The sequence below is a fragment of the Lissotriton helveticus genome, assembly GCF_964261635.1.
Source record: "Lissotriton helveticus chromosome 1_1 unlocalized genomic scaffold, aLisHel1.1 SUPER_1_unloc_16, whole genome shotgun sequence".
In the NCBI taxonomy this organism is placed as follows: domain Eukaryota; kingdom Metazoa; phylum Chordata; class Amphibia; order Caudata; family Salamandridae; genus Lissotriton; species Lissotriton helveticus.
In genome coordinates, this window is record NW_027611655.1 from 3,430,683 (window position 1) to 3,454,234 (window position 23,552).

Genomic DNA, 23,552 nt, shown 5'->3' on the forward strand with positions numbered 1-23,552 from the left:
TTAGTACATGAACCTCAGTATTTCCTATATTTCAGAAATTTAGTCTCTAATATTTTTGTAATGTTGTGTAAATATTTGTTTCTGTTATTTCAATATTGTCATGAAATGTACCTATTCTTTTTGTCAAACATATTGAAATATCTTTATCACAATTTTTGGGGCATTCTAAAAAGTGTTTTCATTCTCTAACTTAAAGCTTCCTAAGAAAAATACTGACGCCAGTTCCTGGTTTCTCCTAGATCATTTAGCTTTCTCACTAAAAAAACACAATATTGATTTGAGAGCGGTGGTTATTGTAGTCATACGCAATGGGGTTAGTTTAGAAAAGACCAATATAGAACTTCCTTTATATTTAGAAATAATACTTGCAAAATTTATGTTCAATAATTTCAGATAATTTACTGATAAATATATCAGATAAAGATCCCCTAATTTCTTATACCTTGTGGTATCAAAAATCTGCTAGAATTAACAGACTTCTCTTCTAGATAAATCCAGGTATGAGAATATTAAATGCGATTATCAACTTTCCGTTATTTTAACACATTTTCTCAGTGCACAGAGTATTTTCTCTACATAGATCACAACATTTCATGCAATGGTCTGTGCTTGAACGTACAATGAAGGGGTAAAAATTTATTTCTACCACAAACAAGAAACCCTTGGGTCTATGAGAATTACTGTTGCAAATGAAGACCTAGCTAAGATGAAATATCCCTTTAAAGGGAAGATTTCCCTCACCCACCATAGTTGGCATGCTTCCTTATTGGGAATCTCCTTGCACTGTGATACAACCCCCTCACTGAGAGGAAGGAGTTCAGGCATATTTTGTTATAGAGAAAGGTATACTAAATACCACAATAATGAGCTCAGGATAGTGGGGGCAGCAGTGGGAAAGTTAAAACTGGCTAAGTGTTTAGCCATGCAGATCAAGTAACAATGTGAAATAATTTCTATTAAAAAAAGAAGACTATAAACTAAGCTAGACGTGACTTTATAACTGGTTAATCAAACGTTTTTGGAGGTTTAGTATATATAAACAACTCCTTCTTTCTATGGTGTGTCATAAAAACGATGCTCTAAATTTTGGTAAGAGTACACAATGTCAAAAAATTCAATACTGCTTTTATATCAATTTACTTTTAAAAGCTTGAAGTAAAAGACAATTCTAAGTGGCATTTGGTTATGAGTAGGCGCTAATGACTATTTCCGGATGACAATGTAGTAAGCATTTTTTGTATAAGATGTGTTAAAAGTATGGGTAGGGAAAATGGCTATTTTGGCCAAAGGCTGCCCTTTCTATATGCATGCCAGTTTTAATTTGTAAACAGAATCACAATTTTTTATGTGGTAAACTGTAATGTTAGATGAATCTATTTTACTCTTCTGAAAAGCAAGGGATGACGATGAACCGTTTTTTTGTCCCTGGTTTTAAATGGATTCAGGTTGGAACAGACGAGGTGTTGGTTGACTTTGCCTCAGAAATGGTTGTTTCCCGCCTGCTGCTTTCATGCGACTTAAATCCCTTCAGTGGAAGAGGCGGCTGCATGCCTGCATATATGGCCAGATCAGTACTTGGCTGTTTCGGTTCTACAGTGGGGCTAGAATAGAAGCTGTTAAGGGCTTCCCATTGGTGCAGCAAGTACAGTGGCACCAGCTCCCAGATGCCTTAAAGGCCCACTGAACCCTGATAACTGCTGTTTGTCACAGTTCAAACAGAGGCCTGAGGGGCCCACAAAACAATGATTATTGCTTTTTCCCACAGTCCAAACAGAGGGCAGGGGTCACATTTCCTTTCTTGCCTTGGGCCCCAGGGCACACTGGTTAGGCCACTGGTTAAGGATGCAGCAGGGAAAAGGTGGAGAGACAGGTGGATTATTTAAACAGCTCGATGATGACTTCATGCCTGGGTATTAAAGTATTCATTGCAATTAAAGACTGAAGCAGGAATAGATCTCATAATATAGGAAGGCATATGTACGGCTGCCTTTTTACTTCTCACTTCTCACCTCTCCTAATTTACAGTTTTATTTTAGATGCAGACTTAAATTGTGACCTATGAATATGTTTATCTATCTTTAGGTTCCAAATGACCCATCTTTTCCATATGCAAGTATCAGACAGGTCGGGAAAGCCTAATGGCTTTGAACTTGATAAATCCATATTAATCACTGTCTTGAAATGCAAATGGCAGCATTAGGCACGTAGAGGTGTAATCTACGTAATCCCATTATGTTCAGGGTACGGGAGGGTGTTGAGGGCATAAAGCACTTTGACAAAAACATTGCTGCCACCGTAGAAATTCAATCTTCCTTGTTCTACCCTAGTATACAAGTAGTACCACATTCTTTGTATACCTGAATTAAAACACAAAATAATACCGTATTTAAAGGCCCAGTTCAGAATTACATGGAAGGTGCACTATCCCAGACTACACAACGATGCAGTCTTTAGTGGGTGCTATCATCCCACACAGGGGGAGTACAGCAGATTATGCTGGAAAAAGCATGTGGTGCCCCAACGTAGGTACAGTTGTAAACCACCAGTCTGCTTACAAAGTAAAGTGTCTGGGAGCTATTAAACGAGGTGTCCCGTTTCCCCTGCAGGTGGTTGTGGTCTGTCACCATCCTGTCAGGTGGGGGTATACAATCAGTGCGCCTCCTAACTGCTTGTTTGCCCTTTCACCCGTGTCAGTAATACAGTGCAGTCGCAAGACAAAAGGTTTTCCCACATTTGAACGTGGCCATGCCCAATACAAAGGAAAACATGCCTGCTTAGAATCTTTCCTACGTGATCCGCGCTACATAAAGGGCTATGGAAGTGTCTGCAGCCTCTTCTGTAGAACAAAAGCCAAAATGCCCATGGGACGCAGAAAGAGGGTGCACTCTGATGCTTCATTATGTACGAGGACCTTTGGTGTTCGTCTGTACTAAGCTAGTGACAGAGTTAGTGGAGTGTTTATTGCCCTCTATGTCACTCTACTTCTAAGCACTTACTACAGCTTGTACAGTGGCTATTGTCATCTGTTCACCTACATTATGCTTAATATAAATAGTGCACAATTTCGGCGTTTGTGTCTGCCAACAACGTGGACCTGATACAAATAGCAGTACCTACAAGTTGGATGGTACAATTCAACAAGAGTCTAGGATACTCTAGCACAGATGACTTTGCATCAACATTACGGGGCATCAGTCTTGATGGCAAGCCAACTTTGTATACATTATTATCAGAGACTATACTTGCCTCTTGGATACAACTTTACAACAGAATTTTATGAATTTTCGTACAGTTGTATTTATATAATAAAACAACCTACCCACCATAATTGATCTATCTATTCATCTTTTTGGGTTCTGGAGTAGCATGCTACTCGCTGAAAAGCACTTCAACACTTGGGGTAGAAAGCGCTATATAAATGCAAAACCTTCCCTCTTCTATCCCTCCACTCTCTTTTTCAACCCAACTAACAGACCAACATGTCCAGCTCTCAAATACATTTTATATTTCCCTACACTAATTCACCACTAATCATTTTTGGATCCTGGAGTAGCGTGCTACTCGCCGAAAAAGCGCTTCAAATTGACCCTAACGCACTCCGCTGCTCGCAGAATTCTGCGTTGAGCGGTTGAGTTTTTTTGACACTTTGCGGAGTTCTTCATTGCGGAACACCGCCTAGGACTAATCTTATCATGAAAATCTAGATTTCAGTCATATGTAAAGAAACAAGTGTGAGTAGAAACCTTTTGGGTGAAGAAAATTTAAGACATTAATATTGTGAATTTTTTGTTAATTAGTTGATGTTTGCAAGTACGAACACTTCTCTGTGTCAAGTAAAGACCTTGAGAGTTTTGTAACTTTCAGATACTCAAATTGTGGATATTGTTGCAATTAAAACATTTTCAAGGCCTGAAATTTCTTTAGAGGTTGCATGCGGGCAGCCTAAGTTATCCTGCAAGAATTTCTTGATGAATCCTATTGCAACTACAATATGTGCTCTCTCATGTAAAGTCAGGTTGTTAGAAGCTTTTCTGCAACTCAAGATACGCCTTACTTTTCACCTGGTGTGGGTGCATTTCTCATGTTAAGTGAGATCTCCTTTCTGAGTATAAAGTTTCTGGCTTTCCCCTCCTGTATAAGGCTTTAGTCCAGTGTGAATTCTCTCATGTGAAATGACATTGTATTCGTGAATAAACCTTATCTGACATTCCGAACACACATAAGGCTTTTTTTCTCCCTTGTGAGTTTGCTCCTGACACGTGAGAAGTAATTTGTGACCAAAACTTTGCTTGCATTTCTAGCACTCATAAGGTTTTTCCCCAGAGTGGGATCTCTCATGAAGCATAACTCTGTCTTTCAGATTCAAGCTTTTATGGCATAAGGATTTTCTCCAGTGTGGAGTTTCTCATGGTGAGATAGCGTTTTTCTCTGCAGCTTTTCTGGCATTCAGAGCACTCATAAGGTTTTCATCACTATGGAGTTGATTATGGTTAATAAGGCTGTGCCTATCAAAAAATAGGAATTTCTGGCATTCACAGCATAGGTAATGTTTTTTCCCTGTGTGCGTCTGCTCATGTAGAGTGAGATTGCATTTAAAATTGATGCTTTTCTGGCACTTGGAGCACTGAAGTATTTTTGATGGTGTGTTTTCTTATGGTGCATGTAACCATCACTACCTCTGAATCTTTTCTGACATTTAGAGCACTGATAATGTTTTTCCCCCAGTGTGGATTCCCACATGTTCAGTGAGATCAGATTTACGGCTGAAACATTTTTGGCATTCGGAGCACTGATAAGGTTTTTCCCCAGTGTGGGTTCTTATATGGTGAGTGAGATTGATTTTTTCACTGAAACATTTGTGGCATTCAATGCACTGATAAGGTTTTTCCCCAGTGTGTGTTCTTGTATGCTGAGTGAGTATTGTTGTTTCACTGAAACATTTCTGACATTCAATGCACTGATAAGGTTTTCCCCCACTGTGGGTTCTTGTATGTGTAGTGAGTATTCTTTTTTCACTGAAACATTTCTGGCATTCAGAACACTGATAAGGTTTTTCCCCAGTGTGGATTCTTATGTGCCGTGTGAGACTACTTTTTATACTGAAAGATTTCTGGCATTCAGAGCACTGATAAGGATGTTCCACCGAATGGGTTATTGAATGTTAAAAAAGACTTTGTTGGTTACAAAACCTTTCCTGGCTTTCAGAGCACTGATAAGGTTTTTCCCCAGTGTGGGTTATTGTATGTCGAGAAAGACTTATTTTGTCACTGAAACATTTCTGGCATTCAGAGCACTGATAAGGTTTTTCCCCAGTGTGGAATCTCACATGTGCAGTTAGAAGTGATTTACGGTTGAAATGTTTTGGGCATTCAGAGCACTGATAAGGGTTTTCCCCAGTGTGGATTCTTATGTGCCGTGTGAGACTACTTTTTAAACTGAAACATTTCTGGCATTCAGAGCACTGATAAGGTTTTTCCTCAGTGTGGGTCATTGCATGTTGAGAAAGACTTTGTTTTTTACAAAACCGTTTCTGGCATTCAGAGCACTGATAAGGTTTTTCCCCAGTGTGGATTCTTGTATGTTCAGTGAGTCTGATTTTTACACTGAAACATTTCTGGCATTCAGAGCACTGAAAAGGTTTCTCCCTAGTGTGGGTTCTTATATGATGAGTGAGACTGCTTTTGTCAATGAAACATTTCTGGCATTCCGAGCACTGATAAGGTTTCTCTCCAGTGTGAGTTCTTCTATGCCGAGTGAGAGTGGTTTGGGCATTGAAACATTTCTGGCAATGTGTGCACTGATAAGGTTTTTCCCCAGTGTGGGTTAATACATGTTGAAAAAGACTTTGTTTTTTACGAAACCTTTTCTGGCATTCAGAGCACTGATAAGGTTTTTCCCCAGTGTGGGTTAATACATGCTGAGAAAGACTTTGCTTGTAACAAAACCTTTTCTGGCATTCAGGGCACTGATAAGGTTTTTCCCCAGTGTGGGACCTTATATGTACAGTAAGGTCTCTTTTTTCACTGAAATATTTCTGGCATTCAGAGCACTGATAAGGTTTTTCCCCATGGTGGATTCTCATATGCTCAGTGAGTTGAGATTTACGGCTGTAACTTTTGTGGCACACTGAGCACTGAGAGTGGTTTTTCCCAGTGTGCATTCTCTCAAATTCAGTGAGATGAGATTTATGGCCGAATCTTTTTTGGCACAGGTAATTTTTTTCCCCAACTTGGGTTACTTTGCTTTGATTGAGGCGAGTTTTAACACTGAATTTGTTCTCACAGCCCGTGTTTTTATAAGATTTATTCCTAGAGTTAATAGCTCTACATTTAGTTTTCTCTTGCTTATATGCCACGGTAAGAGTGAACCCGATTTTAGAGTCTGGCTTGTTTAGATAATGTTCAGTATTTATCTCTAAAAGAAATTGTGTGTAATCTTCTTAACACTTTAATTGAGCAAAATATGTTTAGAAGCATCCCTGTAACACCTGTCGAAATGTTTCTAGCAGATAATAGTCTTTTGGTTATAGCCTCTCCGGCAGCAACTTATTTTGTGACTGAAATTTTTCTCAAATCTATTTGTATAGGTTCTTATCAATGCAGTGATATGGTGTTAGTCTGATATTTAATGATTAAACTGAGAAGAACCTTTTTACACTGACATAAAGGCAGTAACTGAGAGCATTAGAAAATGCACAGTACTATTGTGGCTCACCAGTCGCAGAACATCAGTTAATTTTACCCTTTCTATGTTTGGTGTAAGTGTAGTTCTGAAGACAAGGATTTATTTACATTAGCTATAGCGTAACTGTGCTCATTTAATCCGGTTTTATATTTAACAGTTTTACATATCACTCCTGCACAACAGATAATGTTGAGGCAATTTACATAGAATTACAGAACAGTACACATTAAAAAGGAAACAATCTGGGATGGTCATGAAAACAATAAAGTGGTGGATTTTTAAGGTTTTCGCCAGAATGAGCAGAGTAGGTCGAGGTGTTATATCCCGAGGCAGATAGTCTCAAACTTGTGTAACTGGTTAAAAACGGTTGTTGAATAGAGGAGATTTTCCAATCTTTTGGTTGTTAACGTGTCAGCTTCGGAGTCTTCTTTCAGTGTCTTTTCTTAGATGGTTTGCAGAAGAAACCTTTTGTTATATCTTTCTTTTATGCAGTGTGTGCTTCCTCTCTGAAATTACATGATGCTTTAGATGAAAGTTATTCTGTCATGCTGAGGTAGTTTGTCTTTCTGATAATATTTCAGATGAGGATGCTGTGATTGGTCTTTCTGGGATTATTTATGATGCTGTGTGCACAGATATGGCTTTGCTCTGGGTTAATGAAATGCTAAATTAGAGACTTCACTTACAGGTATAGTACTTTCCTCAGCTCCCACTTCCTCGCCACACCTAGATTCTGGAAATTGTTTAAACTTAGAATGCTGGATGTCCTTCAGTTTTTCAAAATAATCCTTCTTATGGCACTAACATTCAGTTGTCTGGTGCTAAATCTTGTTTTCTTCGTCCGTAATTTCAATCACCTATAGTATTAAAATAAAATAGTTAATACATAATACATGTACATTTCCCCAAAAATAATTTACAAGCCATATCAATGCAGAATTGCAGAATTTTGAAAATGTTGAGCTGTTCTTCTGACAGAGCAGAGTGTAGAATTGTAGCCTGAGAGTACTTGGATGTAGGAGTGAGGATTTGTAGAATTTCCAACATTTTATTAAGCTCACAAAGGATACATGCATCCTATGGACTTGTAACATAGATTCCCAAAGCAGAAATTAAAGTCATATGGACTGGCATCAAACAGATATTTAAAAAAGAATAATATTAATTTATTTGTAATGTAGATTTTTGAGATGGGAATTTCCCCTCCACGGACAACAGTTGTTTTCCCCTGCCCTGAGTTACCACCTTCTTGTATCTGGTGTCCTGAGTTTTGAGCTCTGGCCTCTGCCGCACACAAATCTATAGTATGTTGCAAGGACTATGCCTAGACCTATCCCTCAACTATGGTCCAGAGTATGAATCAAGGGCAATAAAATTAAGGTGTACTTTTATGTGTCAGATAGTTACTAACTGGTACTAAATGCCGGAGCGCGTGAATCGCATTGACCCTCGACGTAGCGATCTGTTGTTGGAGGGAGTGTGGGGAGAAAGGAACATTGGAACACATCCTCTGGAGTTGCACCCACATATAGCCATACTGGTCCCAAGTACTGGATAAAATAGATCTTCACTTAGAAACTCGGCTCCCTCGTTTTCCCTCCTATATCCTCCTGGGCCTGCCTAACCCATTGATGTATCCACTAAAATCCCGAAGGGGACGACTAATAGCGATTGCCATAGGGGCGGCCTTGCAGAACATCTTGATCCCCTGGCGCACCGCCCAAATCCCTACACTCTCCGGCTGGCTTCAACGGCTTTGGATGATACTGGGTATGGAGAAACTCACACTCACACTGGCTGGTAGGGGGTCGGAGTTCCCTGAGTTGTGGCGACCCTTCTTGACCCTCCTGGTATCCGAATTTCAAGACTTGACATGCCCCAGATATCGAAGGAGTTGTTTATGATGTTCCGGAATTGGGGTGCGATGATGGTGTCGGCTTTGTTGTAGATATGATGGGGGCACGGGTCAGAGGGAGAGCCAGAGTGGATGGTGTTCATGACGTGGGTGGTGTCTTCTGTGCTGATGGGGGTCCAGGCGCTGAGGGTGGTTGTGGGGGTCGTTGGTTTGATAACTGGAGGCAGATTCTGGGCGTCAAAGCTGTCGTGTATATCTGCGAACTTGCGTTAGAAGAACATGGCGAGGGAGTTGCAGAGGTCTTGCGACGGTGTGATGTCGTTGTTGCTGGCGCTGGGGTTGGAGAGCTCTTTTAAGATGTTGAAGAGTTCCTTGCTGTTGTGGGTGTTGTTGTCCAGCCGCTCTATGAACGATGTCCTTTTGGTGGTGCGGATCAGCTGGTGGTGTTCGCGAGTGGTGTTCTTAAGGTCTGTCATGTTTTCTGTCATCCTTTCATGGAGAGTACGGCAGGATTTCTTTGAGTCTTTGAGGGCGTCGGTGAACCATGTGGTTTTCCTGTTGCTGGTCGTGCCTGGGTCTACACCAAAAAGAGGCATAGTGTGCAGAGAGTCCAGTGGATCCCCAGAGATTTTCAGAGGCTAAAGTAGATAATACTATGGCCCTTTTGTGGTAGTGTGGGGGAGCAGTATACAAGGGTAGTTTTAAGCATTTGTTGTACACACAGTGGCAATAAATGACGCACACTGTTGTACACACAGTGGCAATAAATGACACACACTCAATGAATAAATCTGAGACCAATTTATAAAATGATACTTGGTTAGATTTATTTTGCGGACCCACAGAATTTCATCTTGAGTAAATACGTTTTGCAATAGAAATACTGTTCAATATAAAAAGTGGAAAATTAGTGCAATTTCCAGACTTTGCAATGTTAACCCCTGTGAGGTTTCCTCCAGAACTCCGTGAGAGGCGCACCTATGATAGAGCGCAACTGTGGAACCTAGGGGGGGGCTGTGAGAGGACTAGGTGTCCAAGGATGTCCCCGGATATACATCTACAGGTAGGATTGCAATGCTGTCCCCTCTGTAAATTGAATCTTCCTCCTATTATTGGGGGCAAAACTAAGGCTTTCACTCGTACTCCCACTACTAAGGATAGACGAGGAAATCAAACTTTCAACTGTATTCTAATTAATGCCAGATCTCTGGTAAAGCATAGTGTGGAGTGCGCTGAGTTGATTCTGGACATGAACGCACTAATAGCCTTTATCACTGAGACCTGGACGGATGCTGCATCTGGCCCGACCTGGTAAAGGCTACTCCACCTAATTATCTTAACTTTGTCCTGGATAGACCAAGGAAGAAGGGCGGAGGTCTTGCTATCATTTATCAGGCGTCCATTCAGGGACACTTTTTTCCAGTTACCTCCGTGGCATGTGAGGCCTTGGGGTTTAAACTGGAACTTTCTAATCATCATTCTTTTAAGGGTGGCCTCCTATACAGACCCCCTAGGACGAAGTCCCTTTTTCTTGACACAGTTGGTAGTATTCTAGAGGAAGCCCTTTGTGCCAACTCTTTCACCGTTCTGGGTGATTTTAATTTTTATTTAGAAGGCCCCTCTGAAGCTGATACCATGGCCTTAGTTGATGTGATGTCTGCAGTGGGTCTGACCTAGTTGGTCGTAGGGCCAACGCACCAGGCCGGCCACACACTAGATGGGATATTTTCCAGCAGTCCTGATTTGGTATTTTCCAAAGCTGAACCCTTGCCCTGGACAGACCATGGGGTAGTGCTGTTTTCCATCTTCAGCCCATGGGTTAAGACAACCCGCTGTGAGGGGCAAATAATTAGCATGTGTAGGGCTTGGAAAAACATCGATGGTACAGCCTTGGAGGAGTTGCTCACGGCCTCTGGCCCGGCCTTGTCTACAGACGTGAACATTGCCACCACCGAGTATACGGAGTGAATTGATAGGGCCTGTTACAAGTTAGCTCCTCCTAAGAGGTGTAGGCCCACCAGGCTGGCTCCATCAGCTCCTTGGTACTCCGACGCGCTCAGAGAAGCCAAAGTAGCATGCAAAAAACTCGAACGGATCTGGCGAGCTAACTACACCGAGTTTGATAAAGAGAGATTGAAAGTTAGTCAGAGGGCTTATAAAGATAACATTAGGAAAGCAAAGAGTGTATACTTTACGGACCGCATTGAGAAGGCCAAGAATTCAGCAAAGGAACTCTTTGAGACAGTGGCCAGCCTGGCTGCCCCTAAATCTGTGATTGTGCCACCCAATATCGAACTTTGTAAATCATTAGCAAATTTTTTCCTGAACAAAGTTCAACTGATTTTTACCTCCCTTGAACCTCTGGTGGCCCAGAGTCTCTCGGAGATGCCCCATGGGAATCTTCCGGCCGGAACCCCGGGGGCTAAACTCTCGAACTTCGAGCCAGTCAAGGCAGATGATGTGCTAAAACTCCTGCTGACCACCAAATCAGGCTCACCTCATGATCCCTGCCCTACCTCAATTGCTAAGCTGGCAGCCGCTCCTATCGTGGATTACTTGGCCTGCATTTTCAATCTAATGTTCGAGAAGGGGGAATTCCCTAAACTCTGGAAGCGGGCTTCAATCTGCCCACTTCTCAAAAAGCCCTCCCTTGATATTACGGATCCCAACAGCTATAGGCCAATATCCAGGCTGCCACTGCCGGCTAAGCTGATTGAGAAAACATGAACTCCCAGCTCTGTTCCTTCCTGCGTAACTCGAAGGGCTTAGACCCAGCCCAACATGGGTTTAGGGAGGGTCATAGCACCGAGACCGCTCTTATTAAATCTATAGAGGAGGTCCGGAAGGTGCTTGATGAAGGGGGCCAGGCAGTGCTGATCCTTTTGGACCTGTCTGTGGCCTTCGATACGGTCCACCATGCTTTGCTGGTGGATCGATTGGAGGGCTGCGGGGTCCAGGGTCAAGCACTTAACATCTTGAAAGCCTTTCTAACAGACCTGGCACAAGTGGTGGCGATGGGGGAGTTCGAATCAAGACCTTTCGAACTTCCTGGGGGGTCCCGCAAGGTTCCTCCCTAAGCCCCACTTTATTCATTTCAAGAATCTTTATTCGGTGATTAAAAAAAAACACCATAAAAGCACACATATATATACATAAATAGGAAGAACATTAAATCTTAATCAAGATCATAACACCATAAAAACACACAAATATATACATAGCTAAGAAAAGCATTAAATCTTAGTCAAGATCCTTGTACATGAATAATACAGTAAAAATCCCAACATACAGGGCCGTAAATTTAAAACATAAAATCCCAGGTCGTTCATTCCTCTCCCTTCGTCATCCTTAAACGAACCGCCACCTTGATAAAATTCATGACACAACATAAGGTTAGCGGATCGGAAGCTTGTTGCAAATAGATTAAAGCATCCCTGGCATGTTCCAATTGGGCTTTTTTTAATATATCTACTAGAAATCTACGCCTAGGCATAGAAAAATAGGGGCAAAGCAAAATGAGATGAAGGGAGTCCTGCGGAGACCGATTGTCGCAGCCGCAGGGTCCCTTCTGCTCAATTGACATGGTGAAACCTGATGGAGAAGCCAGAATAAAAGGAAGTAAATTCAGTCTGAAACGACACATATGAAATCTATCCTGTGCGTTATGTACAAGATACAGATAGGGCTCCATACCCTCCACACTCTTGACCAAGTTATAAGCCCTCACGGACTTTTTCTCTCCTTCAACCTCCGCACGACGTTGGGTTTTCCGCTCTAGGAAAATTTCCCCTACTTGTTTCTTGTGCTGTGCTAAGATGGTTGTGGGGTTCCTGAAAAAATTTCCGAACCCTAACTCTTCAAGAGTGTTTCTCACATATTTGAGCCAGGGGATGCGCATACAGTGAGTCCTACCTAAGCAGTCCAATAAAATTTCTCTGCTTAAATGTGCGTCTGGATTTGCCCAAATTTTTAGCCATGCTACAATTGGCCTTAGTTTTAGCGAGTCCACCAGATGTGGCCTCCCTAGCTCCCTATGAGCTATATATCCAGCAGTACTGGGTGGTACCCTCAGAATAGATTTCATGTGTCTGTTTTCTTCCTGTTCAATTCTAGCGGTGTTCACGAAGCCCCAGACTTCTGCCCCATAGCTTACTTTGGAACATGTTATGGAGCCGTACAGGATCATCATCTGTTCCGGGCTCCACCTGCCCAGCCTCCTGCCATAACCGGCTATAGCCCCATTGGAGGCGATCATTTTATTGCAGCGTTCTTCCACCAAGGGCTTGAATTGTAGAGCACCATCGAAGGTTACTCCGAGATAGGAGAACGTTTTAACCTCCTCTAAGCGATGGGTACCTATTGTGTAGACGGATTTAGAGGAGGGTTTTTTCCCTGCCAGGAGCACATAAGACTTGCTTAAGTTGACAGATAGGTCCAGATCGCTCATAAACTGAACGAACCCATCTATCAAGATTTGCAAACTTCGGGGTGTACGCGCAAGCAAGACCGCGTCATCTGCGTAGAGCAGGACGGGGATATGCCGCGACCCAACCCTTGGAGAATCTGCTTTTAAACCCAAGAGAGACTGTTCTAAATTATTAATATAAAGGGAGAACAAAAAAGGGGCAAGGATACAACCCTGTCTGACTCCACTTTTACATGGAAAGGACTCAGACAATCCCCCCTCCCTGTTAAATCTTACTGTTGCCGTGGTGTCACTGTGCAACTCTCTTAAAATAGTAATTAGACCACTCTCGATCCCTAAACCTGCCATCATGTCCCACAATTTCCCTCTATTGACGTGGTCGAATGCTGCTGCCAGGTCCATGAATCCCATATAGATGGGTTCATCACTGGCCAGAGTGTATTTGGCAGTCAGCATATATAGGTTCAGGCATTGATCGCTAGTGGACCTCCCTGCCCTGAACCCATATTGGGTATCCGAGAAGATGTTATTCTCTTCGGTCCACTCTGACAATCTGTTCAAAATTGCCCTTCCCAAAAGTTTAGCTGAAACGTCAATCAGGGAGATAGGCCGATAACATCTAGGCTCGTCCTTATTGCCCTTTTTAAAAATTGGCACAATAATCGCTTTAGACCATGATGGGGGGAGACCACAGGAAATAGCGGCATTTAAGACCCTAGTCATCAAGGGGGCCCATAGGTCTATGTTACTAAGAAAGAGGTCAGGGGGAATTCCATCCGGACCCGGGGCTTTATTCTTGGTTAGGCTTTCCATCCCTACAATAATCTCTTTAAGAGTAAACGCTACCGGGGGAGCATGGCTTTGAGTTACTGGTAACTCTACAAAGGTACCAGGATCGTGATTGTACAAACTCCTAAAGTGGGTAACCCACTGCTCCGGAAGGATATTGGCCCCTATTTCCGGGGAATCATTTTCTAAAAAGGTTGGATTATTAATGATTCTCCAGAACCCCGCTAGGTCCCTTCTTTCCCCAGCCTCTCTCAGATCTGCCCAGGCTTCTGCCTGCAAGGCGAGTTTCCTCCTTTTGGTCTCTATTCTGTATTTCTCTCTGCTTGCCCTGATTTTTTGTGGGTCCCGTGGTTTTGACTTAAGAGAGCATTTCAGTTCCCTCAGTGCTTTAGAGCAATTCTGATCAAACCACCGGGGATTGACCAAGTTACGTGTGGGCACATTGGTCCTCAATAGCCCATCTATCAGATTTACAATATGGTCAAACGTTTCTAATAATCTTGCGCCCTGTACTTCCAGGTCCAAGCAGTCGTTTATGGCCCGCAAGCCCTTATTGCTCAGGTTTTTATAAAATTTTACCCCATCTATTCTGGACCACTTCAGTCTCCTGCCTTGGTCAGTGACCCTTTCCCCTATTAAGTGGTGTACATTGGGTCCTGGTCCCGCCCTATATGTAAGCGTTAAAACAAGCGGGTTATGGTCACTGAAGCTGTTCCAGTCTATCCCTACACTAATTACTTTGTTAACCAGGGATCTCGAGACCAAAATGTAATCTATAATAGATGAACAGCCCCTGCCTTTAAAAGTTGGTGGGAGTGTGCCGTCCGGCTGTGGGCCTATCATATTGATGGTATGCTCTAGGTCATACTTCAGCCGAAGCAACCTGAGAGCGCCCCCAGTCAATGAGTGAGAAAAATGAGGCCCCTTCTGGATTGGGCATTGCTCCCAATCTGTATTTGCTTTAATTAATGCCGGACAGAGATGACAATTAAAATCCCCCACCACCACCAACCCATGGGATGGGCCCTTGTTCTGAGATCCGATTTCTTGTCCCAGCCTTTGGTCGAGTTCAGTCAATACCGGGGTGAGGTTATTAGCTGACTCCGTATTATACAAATTAAACACCGAAAACCGTAGCCCCTTTCCATGGAACCGAACTGCCTGGATCCCATTTGAGGACCAGTCTGGGAAGGACCAAGTGCCTGGAAGAGCTAAATCTACATAAAGGGACAGGCCACCCATAGCTCTCCCAGAGCTAGACTTCCGGGCGGGAACAAAAAAACACTTGTAACCCTGCAAATGATAGTTATTCTCCACAGCCCATGTCTCCTGTACACATATAATATTGAATTTCCTAATGTACTCAGCCCACTCCTTGTTATAAAATTTGCCCGCTATACCGGCTATGTTCCATGAGATAAATCTCACCCCCTCACCCCTCCATTCGACTCCCTCCTGATCCCTTGATCTTATTTCCAACAATGGCCTTTGCATTGCCTGTTCATGTACCCCTCCTATATTGTTTTTAACTATTGCCTCAGGTTCAACACACATTGAATCCCCCACCCCAATCGCCAAGGTTTGTGCAGCCTTTAAACTTGGCTCCTCCAATATTTCTGCCAGCTCGCCCTTTTCAGTACAGCCCTGGGGGGTGTTATCTGTATGTCAATCGACCCCCTCTAGTCCATACAGACAATTGAACTGGTTGTGAGTATAAAAGGGTTGTTCCGGTCGACCAGCTATCGGTCTAGGGTGTAAGGCATGATGTCTCCCCCTCCTCCCAACCCTCTCCCAAGTATCATGAGTTTGAGGTTGCTGAAATGGGACCGGGCTAATTGGGAAAAAGAACGACACATGGAGGGTTTGGATGGTGGATTCCCTAGAGCTATTTTTGCCCTGACATATAAACTCCACCGTACCTGTATCCCTGAAACTCACTAGTATACAGTCCCCTTTTATGGATTTTTGTGTTCTCCCCACCCATGGTACCCTTCTTACCATTATGATTTCACTATTGAAATGTGTCGGAAGGGGTCTGTTTATGTTTAACCACTTAATTACCCTACTGTTCAGGGCACAAAAGTCCTCCCTTTCCCCTACCTCAAGTGGGGGGACACCCGCCATGACTACCGTAAGAGCGTTAGTCTCTGGGGGTAGGTTAGGTCTGCGTGGTCTCAGGTTGAGCTTCATTAAAGGGGTTGGGATGGTGTTACCTACCGGGTGTACCAGGGGTACAGGTCCTGGCGATTGGATGGGCATATTGGCAGGGGGGGGTTTAGATGCAACAGGCTTTGGCCTTAAGAGTTGTTGTTGTGAGGGTGCCACATTCGCGGCTTGTAAAGGGACTGGATTGACAACACTATTTGCCGTCAGTTGGGGCACTACAATAGGGAGAGTGGGATCTGATTGCACTCCCTGTCGACCAGCTTGAGTTTTCAGACTACCTAATGTCGCCTCCAGAATAGTTAGTCTGATCTCTATCTTTTTAATACTCTCGCTGATCGGCAATAACAGGGACCTTAGCAGGAATTCTACATTTCCAAGCGGGACAACAGACAAGGGGATATTAGCAATGACTGCTCCTGTATCCTTTATCGTACCAGGAGCTGGATCCTTATAAACAATGGGTTTTGGGTGTGAAACCTCCGGTGGTTTTCCTACTAGCGTTGGGATTTTTAGGGACTTGCCAAAGTCCGAATGTAGAACCTTGGGTTGACTCTTTCCTTGATTACCTTTAGATTTCCTCCTACGTTTATTGGGGGGGGGTCCAAAAACTACTTGAGTGTTAGACGACTTAGATGTGGCTTTCCTAGGTTTGGGCGCTGGGGGAAGTTGAGACACTAAGTCAATTCTCGTCCTAGTTGGACTCGGGCTATTGGCTGGGGCTAAACTCATAGCTGCCCCTGGTGAGATATTGGTGCAATCCCTCAGTAATAATGGGACATCATCAATTCTAGACAACTCTTCCCTGGGTGTGAGAACTTGATCTCCAAGGAGGGTGTTTTTCATGTTGTCAATTGAGCGTCTCCGTTCGGCCCTTAACCTGGACAGATTACACTCTTTATCCCCCTCCCCTACTTGCCGGGTAAAATAGTTTTCAAGAGTCCTGTTTTTAGCTACACCCGGTTTCGATGGGGTACTCTCTCTTACCGGGGACGGCATGATGGTCGTAGTAAGTTCCGCTCAGCCGGGGGCTCTTAGTCAATAATTGAGCTAAAAAGGTAATGGTCACAATCCAAGAGAGTGGGCCCAGCCCGGCCTCCTTCGGCCCCGGACGGCCACAGACGGTCCCGCCCTTGTCCCGGGCTTCTCCCGGGCGCGCTCCCGCGCGCTCCCGCGCAGCGGCTCTTCCCACTCCTATTATGGGGAAGAGGTGCTCAGGGGCGGGACAAACAGGGAGAGCGACCAGGTGCAGGTGATGACAGCGCAGGGACTCCTGGGCAATGGAGTCCCTGTACCTCACCTGGCGCTCGCACCCCTGTTGTCCGCCTTCAATCCAGGGGGTGATAGACCGGAAAGCAAAGCAGCCGCCCAGGCACACGGGCGAAGCGGGACCCGCGCAGCGGGTACCGCGAGGTCTCCAAGAAAGAAAGAGGGAGCAGTCTTTAAGGCAAACAGCACGCAGAGGGCTCTCCCACCTCCGGCCAGCAAACAGCAAGTGTCTCCCTCAGGACGGTGATCCGCAGGCGCCTTTGACTCGGCGCTCAGGGGCGGGACCAACAGGGAGAGCGACCAGGTGCAGGTGATGACAGCGCAGGGACTCCTGGGCAATGGAGTCCCTGTACCTCACCTGGCGCTCGCAGCCCTGTTGTCCGCCTTCAATCCAGGGGGTGATAGACCGGAAAGCAAAGCAGCCGCCCAGGCACACGGGCGAAGCGGGACCCGCGCAGCGGGTACCGCGAGGTCTCCAAGAAAGAAAGAGGGAGCAGTCTTTAAGGCAAACAGCACGCAGAGGGCTCTCCCACCTCCGGCCAGCAAACAGCAAGTGTCTCCCCACTTTATTCAATATTTATGTATCCTCCCCTGCCCTGGTGATCAGATCCTTTAGGTTCGAGCTAACATCCTACGCAGACGACACCCAGATTGTGGTCTCGGTTCTCCCGGGGACAGAGGTGGGTGTGGCAGCCAGGTTTCGGAATTGCTTGTCAGCAGTTAGTTCCTGGATGGCAAAGAGCTGTTTAAAATTGAATTCCTCCAAGACTGAGGTGCTTATCTTAGGGTCAAACACGAATCTTTGGTGCCCCAACTGGTGGCCCCGTTGACATGGGTCTTCCACCCTCCCCGGTTTTGAAGGTGAAGAACCTTGGTGTCATAATTGACAACCAACTCTCCTTCAAACCCCAAGTCAAGGCGTTGAGCTCCTCCATACATTGGACTCTGAGAATTATTAGGAAGGTTCTCCCCTTCCTACCGGAGGGAAGTAGAAAGACGGTGGTGACAGCTCTGGTACTCTCACGCCTCGACTATTGCAATAGTCTTTTTCTCGAGGCACAACAGGGGGTGCTTAACAAACTTCAGGTCCTACAAAATGCGGCCGCCCGCCTTGTTGTGGGATTGCCTAAGTTTTCCTCAGTTACCCAGGAGCTGGAGAAGTTGCACTGGCTCTCGGTGCAGAAGCGAATTTTGTTCAAGGTTCTCTGCATCGTCTTTAAGGCGTTGCATGGTCTTGGCCCTCTGTTCCTTCAGGATCATTTTCAATAGTACAGACCAGGAAGACAACTTAGGTCGGCCAGTTTAGGACTGGTCAAAACAGCTCGTATCAGGAAGGCGCGCTGGGGCGGAAGAAGCTTTGTTAGAGGAGCAGCGCTGGCGTGGAACTCCCTCCCTTCTTCCCTGAAACAAAATTAGAATCTGCTAGCATTCAGGAAAGATCTGAAAACTTGGCTCTTTTCCCTCTAGCACCCGAATGTCCATTCCCTGGGAACTATCACTTCAGCGCCAGGACACCGACTGGTATTAGCGCGCTTTATAAGTGTTATAAATAAATAAAATTAACCTATGGGGTGAAGAAAACATTCAACATACGTATCGGCAACATCTACTTACAAGACCATTCTACGAAAGTTAAGGTCAGTATTGGACATGGTTCCGTTCAGAACCAACAGTGCACCAACAGCAGCACAGGGGCGCCCATGTGCAAGTTCAAGGTTGGAAACCCAATACAAATTAAGGGGGACTTGGGAAATCGGACAGAGGCTGCTTACAGGTAAGTAACAGCGGCTTGGGGGAACCAGTCTCTCGGGGTTGAGGCCAACATTGGACATGGCCCAAAGCAGCACCATGACTACACCACACCACCAGCGGCACAGGGACATCGGGGTGCAGGTTGCCAACACAGCATCAAAAACAAATTGGAAAAGGTCTGCAGGCTCAGGCCAGGAGGCCGGTTGAAGGAAACCAAAAGCTGTCATTGTAAGTTTTGATTCTTGAGGACGTAGCAACACCTTTTGTCCTCTTCACCAAAGCCCAGGACGGATGGTTGCAGGGGTGCCTTTTGGTGTCAGAAAAGTAATACCAGAGCATGTCAAGGTCGAGGGGGTCTCCTTGCAGAGGCTGCAGGTAATGTCGAGGAGTCCAGAAGAGGTCAGCTCATGGTGGACTCTCGCTCTAGACAGACTGGGAGTGATCCTCGAGAAAGGAGCTAATCCAGCTAAGGGCTGAACCCTGAATGCCAGCCTCCTTGACACGGTCCGCCAAGATCCCATGGTCGACCGTGCTTTACCAGGTATTGGAGCAAAGAGATTGGGTGGTTATTACAACAGGATCTGGGGGTCTGCCCCTGATTTCTTCAGAAGGGGAACCACAATTGCCTCTTTAAAGGCCTTAGGGACACAACCCTGGAATAGGGACTTATTCACAAGAGAGAGGGCTGGACCCGGACGTGTGGTGGGCAGCAGTCGATAGGGGATCCAGATTTTACTTTAGACAAAAGGTCCTGGAACACCTGTATACAGTAGTTCTCTGCAATCATTTCTGTTGGTGCAGATCGGTAGTGCCCAGCTATTCTTAGGTGGTCAGGAACTAAAGTTCATGGACTGGGGATGCCACCTAAAAACTAGATTTAAGGGTGTTACAAGGGAGTGACAGGTGGTGTCCAATGGGCCTTTTGCCTGGGTGTCTATGCCCTCTAACATGCCCACCTTCTGTGAGAGGAGGACACACTCCTGGCCCTAACTGGATAAGTCCCATCATCTTCAAGATGGTGGGCACTGAAAAGTGTACTTGACCTAACCTCCAGCACCCGAGGGTTGGAGTTGGAAGAGGGGGGCACTCGCCTATTCTATCAAAGGTTTCCGGCCTGTCCTGCCACTAAAAAGGGGGTGAGGACAGGATGGAGGCCAGCTCCTTCGAACAGGAGAGGCTGGGGTCACTTACATTTCCCTTCCTCTCTCCCTATCCCTCGCTCTGCCTCCCTTTTCCTTCCTCCCTCCCTCTCCCTTGCTTTGCCTCCCTCCCTCTTGCTCTGCCTCCCTCCCTCTCCCTCGCTCTGCCTCTCTCCCTCTCCCTCGCTCTGCCTCCCTCATTCTGCCTCCCTCCCTCTCCCTTGCTCTGCCTCCCTCCCTCTCCCTTGCTCTGCATCCCTTTCCCTTCTTCCCTCCCTCTCCCTCGCTCTCCCTCGCTCTCCCTCCCTTTCCCTTCCTCTCTCTTCCTCCCTCTGCCTCCCTTTCCCTTCCTCCCTCCCTCTCCCTCGCTCTCCCTCCCGCTGCCTCCCTTTCCCTTCCGCTCTCCATCGCTCTCTCTCCCTCTACCTCGCTCTCCCTCCCTTTCCCTTCCTCCCTCCCTCTCCCTCGCTCTCCCTCCCTCTGCCTCCCTTTCCCTCCCTCCCTCCCTCTCGCTCCCTCGCTCGCCCTCCCTCTGCCTCCCTTTCCCTTCTTCCCTCCCTCTCCCTCCCTCTGCTTCCTTTTCCCTTCCTCCCTCCCTCTCCCTTGCACTCCCTCCCTCTCCCTCCCTCTCCCTCCCTTTCCCTTCCTCCCTGCTCTCCCTCGCTCTCCCTCCCTCTGCCTCCCTTTCCCTTCCTCCCTCCCTCTCCCTCCCTCTGCTTCCTTTTCCCTTCCTCCCTCCATCTCCTTCGCACTCCCTTCCTCTCTCTCCCTTTCCCTTCCTCCCTCTCCCTCCCTCTCCTTCGCTTTCCCTTCCTGCCTCACTTTCCCTTCCTCCCTCCCTCTCTCTCCCTCCCTCTCCCTCCCTTTCCCTTCCTCCCTCCCTCTCCCTCGCTCTCCCTCCCGCTCCCTCGCTCTCCCTTCCTGCCTCACTTTCCCTTCCTCCCTCCCTCTCTCTCCCTCCCTCTCCCTCCCTTTCCCTTCCTCCCTCCCTCTCCCGCTCTCTCCCTCCCTCTGTCTCCCTTTCCCTTCCTCCCTCCCTCTCCCTCGCTCTCCCTACCTTTCCCTTCCTCCCTCCCTCTCCCTCGCTCTCCCTCCCGCTGCCTCCCTTTCCCTTCCACTCTCCATCGCTCTCTCCCTCTACCTCGCTCACCCTCCATTTCCCTTACTCCCTCACTCTCTCTCCCTCCCTCTGCCTCCCTTTCCCTTCCTCCCTCCCTCTCCATCCCTCTGCCTCCCTTTCCCTCACTCCCTCCAGCTCCCTCGCTCTCCCTCCCTCTGCCTCCCTTTCCCTCCCTCCCTCCCGCTCGCTCTCCCTCCCTCTGCCTCCCTTTCCCTTCCTCCCTCCCTCTCCCTCTGCTTCCTTTTCCCTTCCTCCCTCGCACTCCCTCCCGCTGCCTCCCTTTCCCTTCTGCTCTCCATCGCTCTCCCTCCCTCTCCCTCGCTCTCCCTCCCGCTGCCTCCCTTTCCCTTCCGCTCTCCATCGCCCTTTCTCCCTCTACCTCGCTCTCCCTCCCTTTCCCTTCCTCTCTCTCCCTCGCTCTCTCTCCCTCTGCCTCCCTTTCCCTTCCTCCCTCCCTCTCCCTCGCTCTCCCTCCCTTTCCCTTCCTCCCTCCCTCTCCCTTGCTCTCCCTCCCTCTGCCTCCCTTTCCTTTCCGCTCTCCATCGCTCTCCCTCCCTCTGCCGCCCTTTCCAGCTCTCCCTCCCTCTCCCTCACTTTCCCGCTCTCCCTCCCTCTACCTCCCTTTCCTAATCTCCCTCGCTCTCCCTCTGTGTCTCTCCCTCTATCTCCCTCTGTCTCCCTCTGTCATCTCACCCTGCCTGTGTGTGCCCGAGCTGAGACAGCTTCCCGGGCACACACACACACAGCCGCACCCGAGCATTTCACAGGTCTTTAAAAGAACATTTTCATGTTAATGAGGCTTTTGTATTTCACCTCATAGTGCCCCTGCAGCTCCACTCTGACTATCACTGGAATGCCGTGCCCCCACAGAGCAGCAGAGTCTCTCAATGTCGCGCCCAGTGTTTGCAGAAACTCTTTAAAAACATATTTTTTTAAAACACGGGTATGATGTCTGCAAGGTCCCTGGGCCGAACTATGAGTACCCGTGATCTTGATCAACTAAAAGCCTTGGCATCTCAATTGACTGCGATCTGTCTATGAAATCCCAGATTGGGACGGTGGTCTCTACCTGCTTTTTTCAGCACCGGAAGATCAGGAAGATGTACATAAGTTACTTACCTGTAAACTGTGGTTCTCCAGTATTGGTATCTTTGATAGATTCACATGCTTGTGGGAGTTCCACAGTACATAGAATAAAAAGGGTTATAGCAATAGCATCGCTAAAAGAGCAATAGGACGTATTGTAACATAGAAGTTAATAGGAAAAAACTTGTCACTTTAATAACTTGTCCAAGTCATTAGATATTTTCCAAATTCTAGCCAATCAGTCAACAGCACTCTCAGGAACATTCTCATCAGAGGCGCAGGCTCTCAGATTTTTTAGCACAAGTGTGGTATAAAAGCCAAGGAGAAGAGAGGAGCCTCTGAGGTGGGTGGGTCGCATGTGAATCTATGAAAGATACTAACACTGGAGAACCACAGTTTTCAGGTAAGTAACTTATGTTCCTCTCCGGTATTGGGGTATCTTTCATAGATTCACATGCTTGAATCAGAGTAGATAGCAGTAATTCGAGAACTGTGCATGGTAAGCCATAAGTAAATCGTAAACAGAGTACGAGAGAATGCATATACCTATATTACAGTATAGCAGTAAACATGGGCACATCTGCAAAAGCAGAAATATACATACAATGTGTGCAGGAGGAGGTAAGAAACAGAGGCTCACCTTACTTAAAAAGATTACGTAGCACCGCTTGCCCAACAGCTGTGTCAGCATTGTTGGCAGTTTCCAGACAGTAGTGCTTGGTCGCAGCTCTGCAAATCTGATGAAGAGGCACACCAGCAAAGAGAGAAGTAGAAGAGGAGACTGCTCTAGTAGAGTGCGCTTTAATCGTTGCTTGAAGTGTCTTGCCTGCTTGCTGATTGCAAAAGGAAATTGCACTAGATATCCAACGTGCAATAGTCTGTTTAGCAACTGGAGGTTCTTTACGCATCCTGCCGTAGGCTATGAAGAGCTGATCAGTTTAACGGATACTGGTTGTTCTTTGCAAATAAAATGTCAAACATCTCTTAACATCTAGAGAATGTAAAGTCTTTCCTGCTGGCAACTGTGTATTAGGGAAAAAAGTCTTTAAGATGACATGCTCATTCAGGTGGAAATCAGATGGAACTTTAGGAATTAAGGCCGGATTAGTGCGGAGCACCACAGCGTCTTTGGTGAATTGAAGAAAAGTTGGTTTGATAGTAAAAGCTTGTATCTCGCTGACTTGAAGTAAGAGCTAAAAGCAGTGATGTCTTCCAGGAGATGAATTTAAGATAAGCCCTAAGAATGGGCTCAAATGGGGACTTCATGAG

General features: G+C 46.1%; 1 protein-coding gene across 2 annotated transcripts in view; it reads right to left on the bottom strand.

The window, feature by feature from the left end:
- Nucleotides 1-4,495: 4,495 nt before the first annotated feature.
- The window catches only part of LOC144805609 (uncharacterized), a 54,387-nt gene continuing 35,330 nt past the window's right edge, over nucleotides 4,496-23,552 (bottom strand). For both annotated transcript variants that reach the window (XM_078672132.1, XM_078672131.1), the window contains exon 4: nucleotides 4,496-7,541. In XM_078672132.1, coding sequence (XP_078528258.1) covers nucleotides 5,162-6,160 — 999 coding nt within the window. In that variant the 5' untranslated portion in view covers nucleotides 6,161-7,541 and the 3' untranslated portion in view covers nucleotides 4,496-5,161. The remainder of the gene's footprint in view (nucleotides 7,542-23,552) is intronic.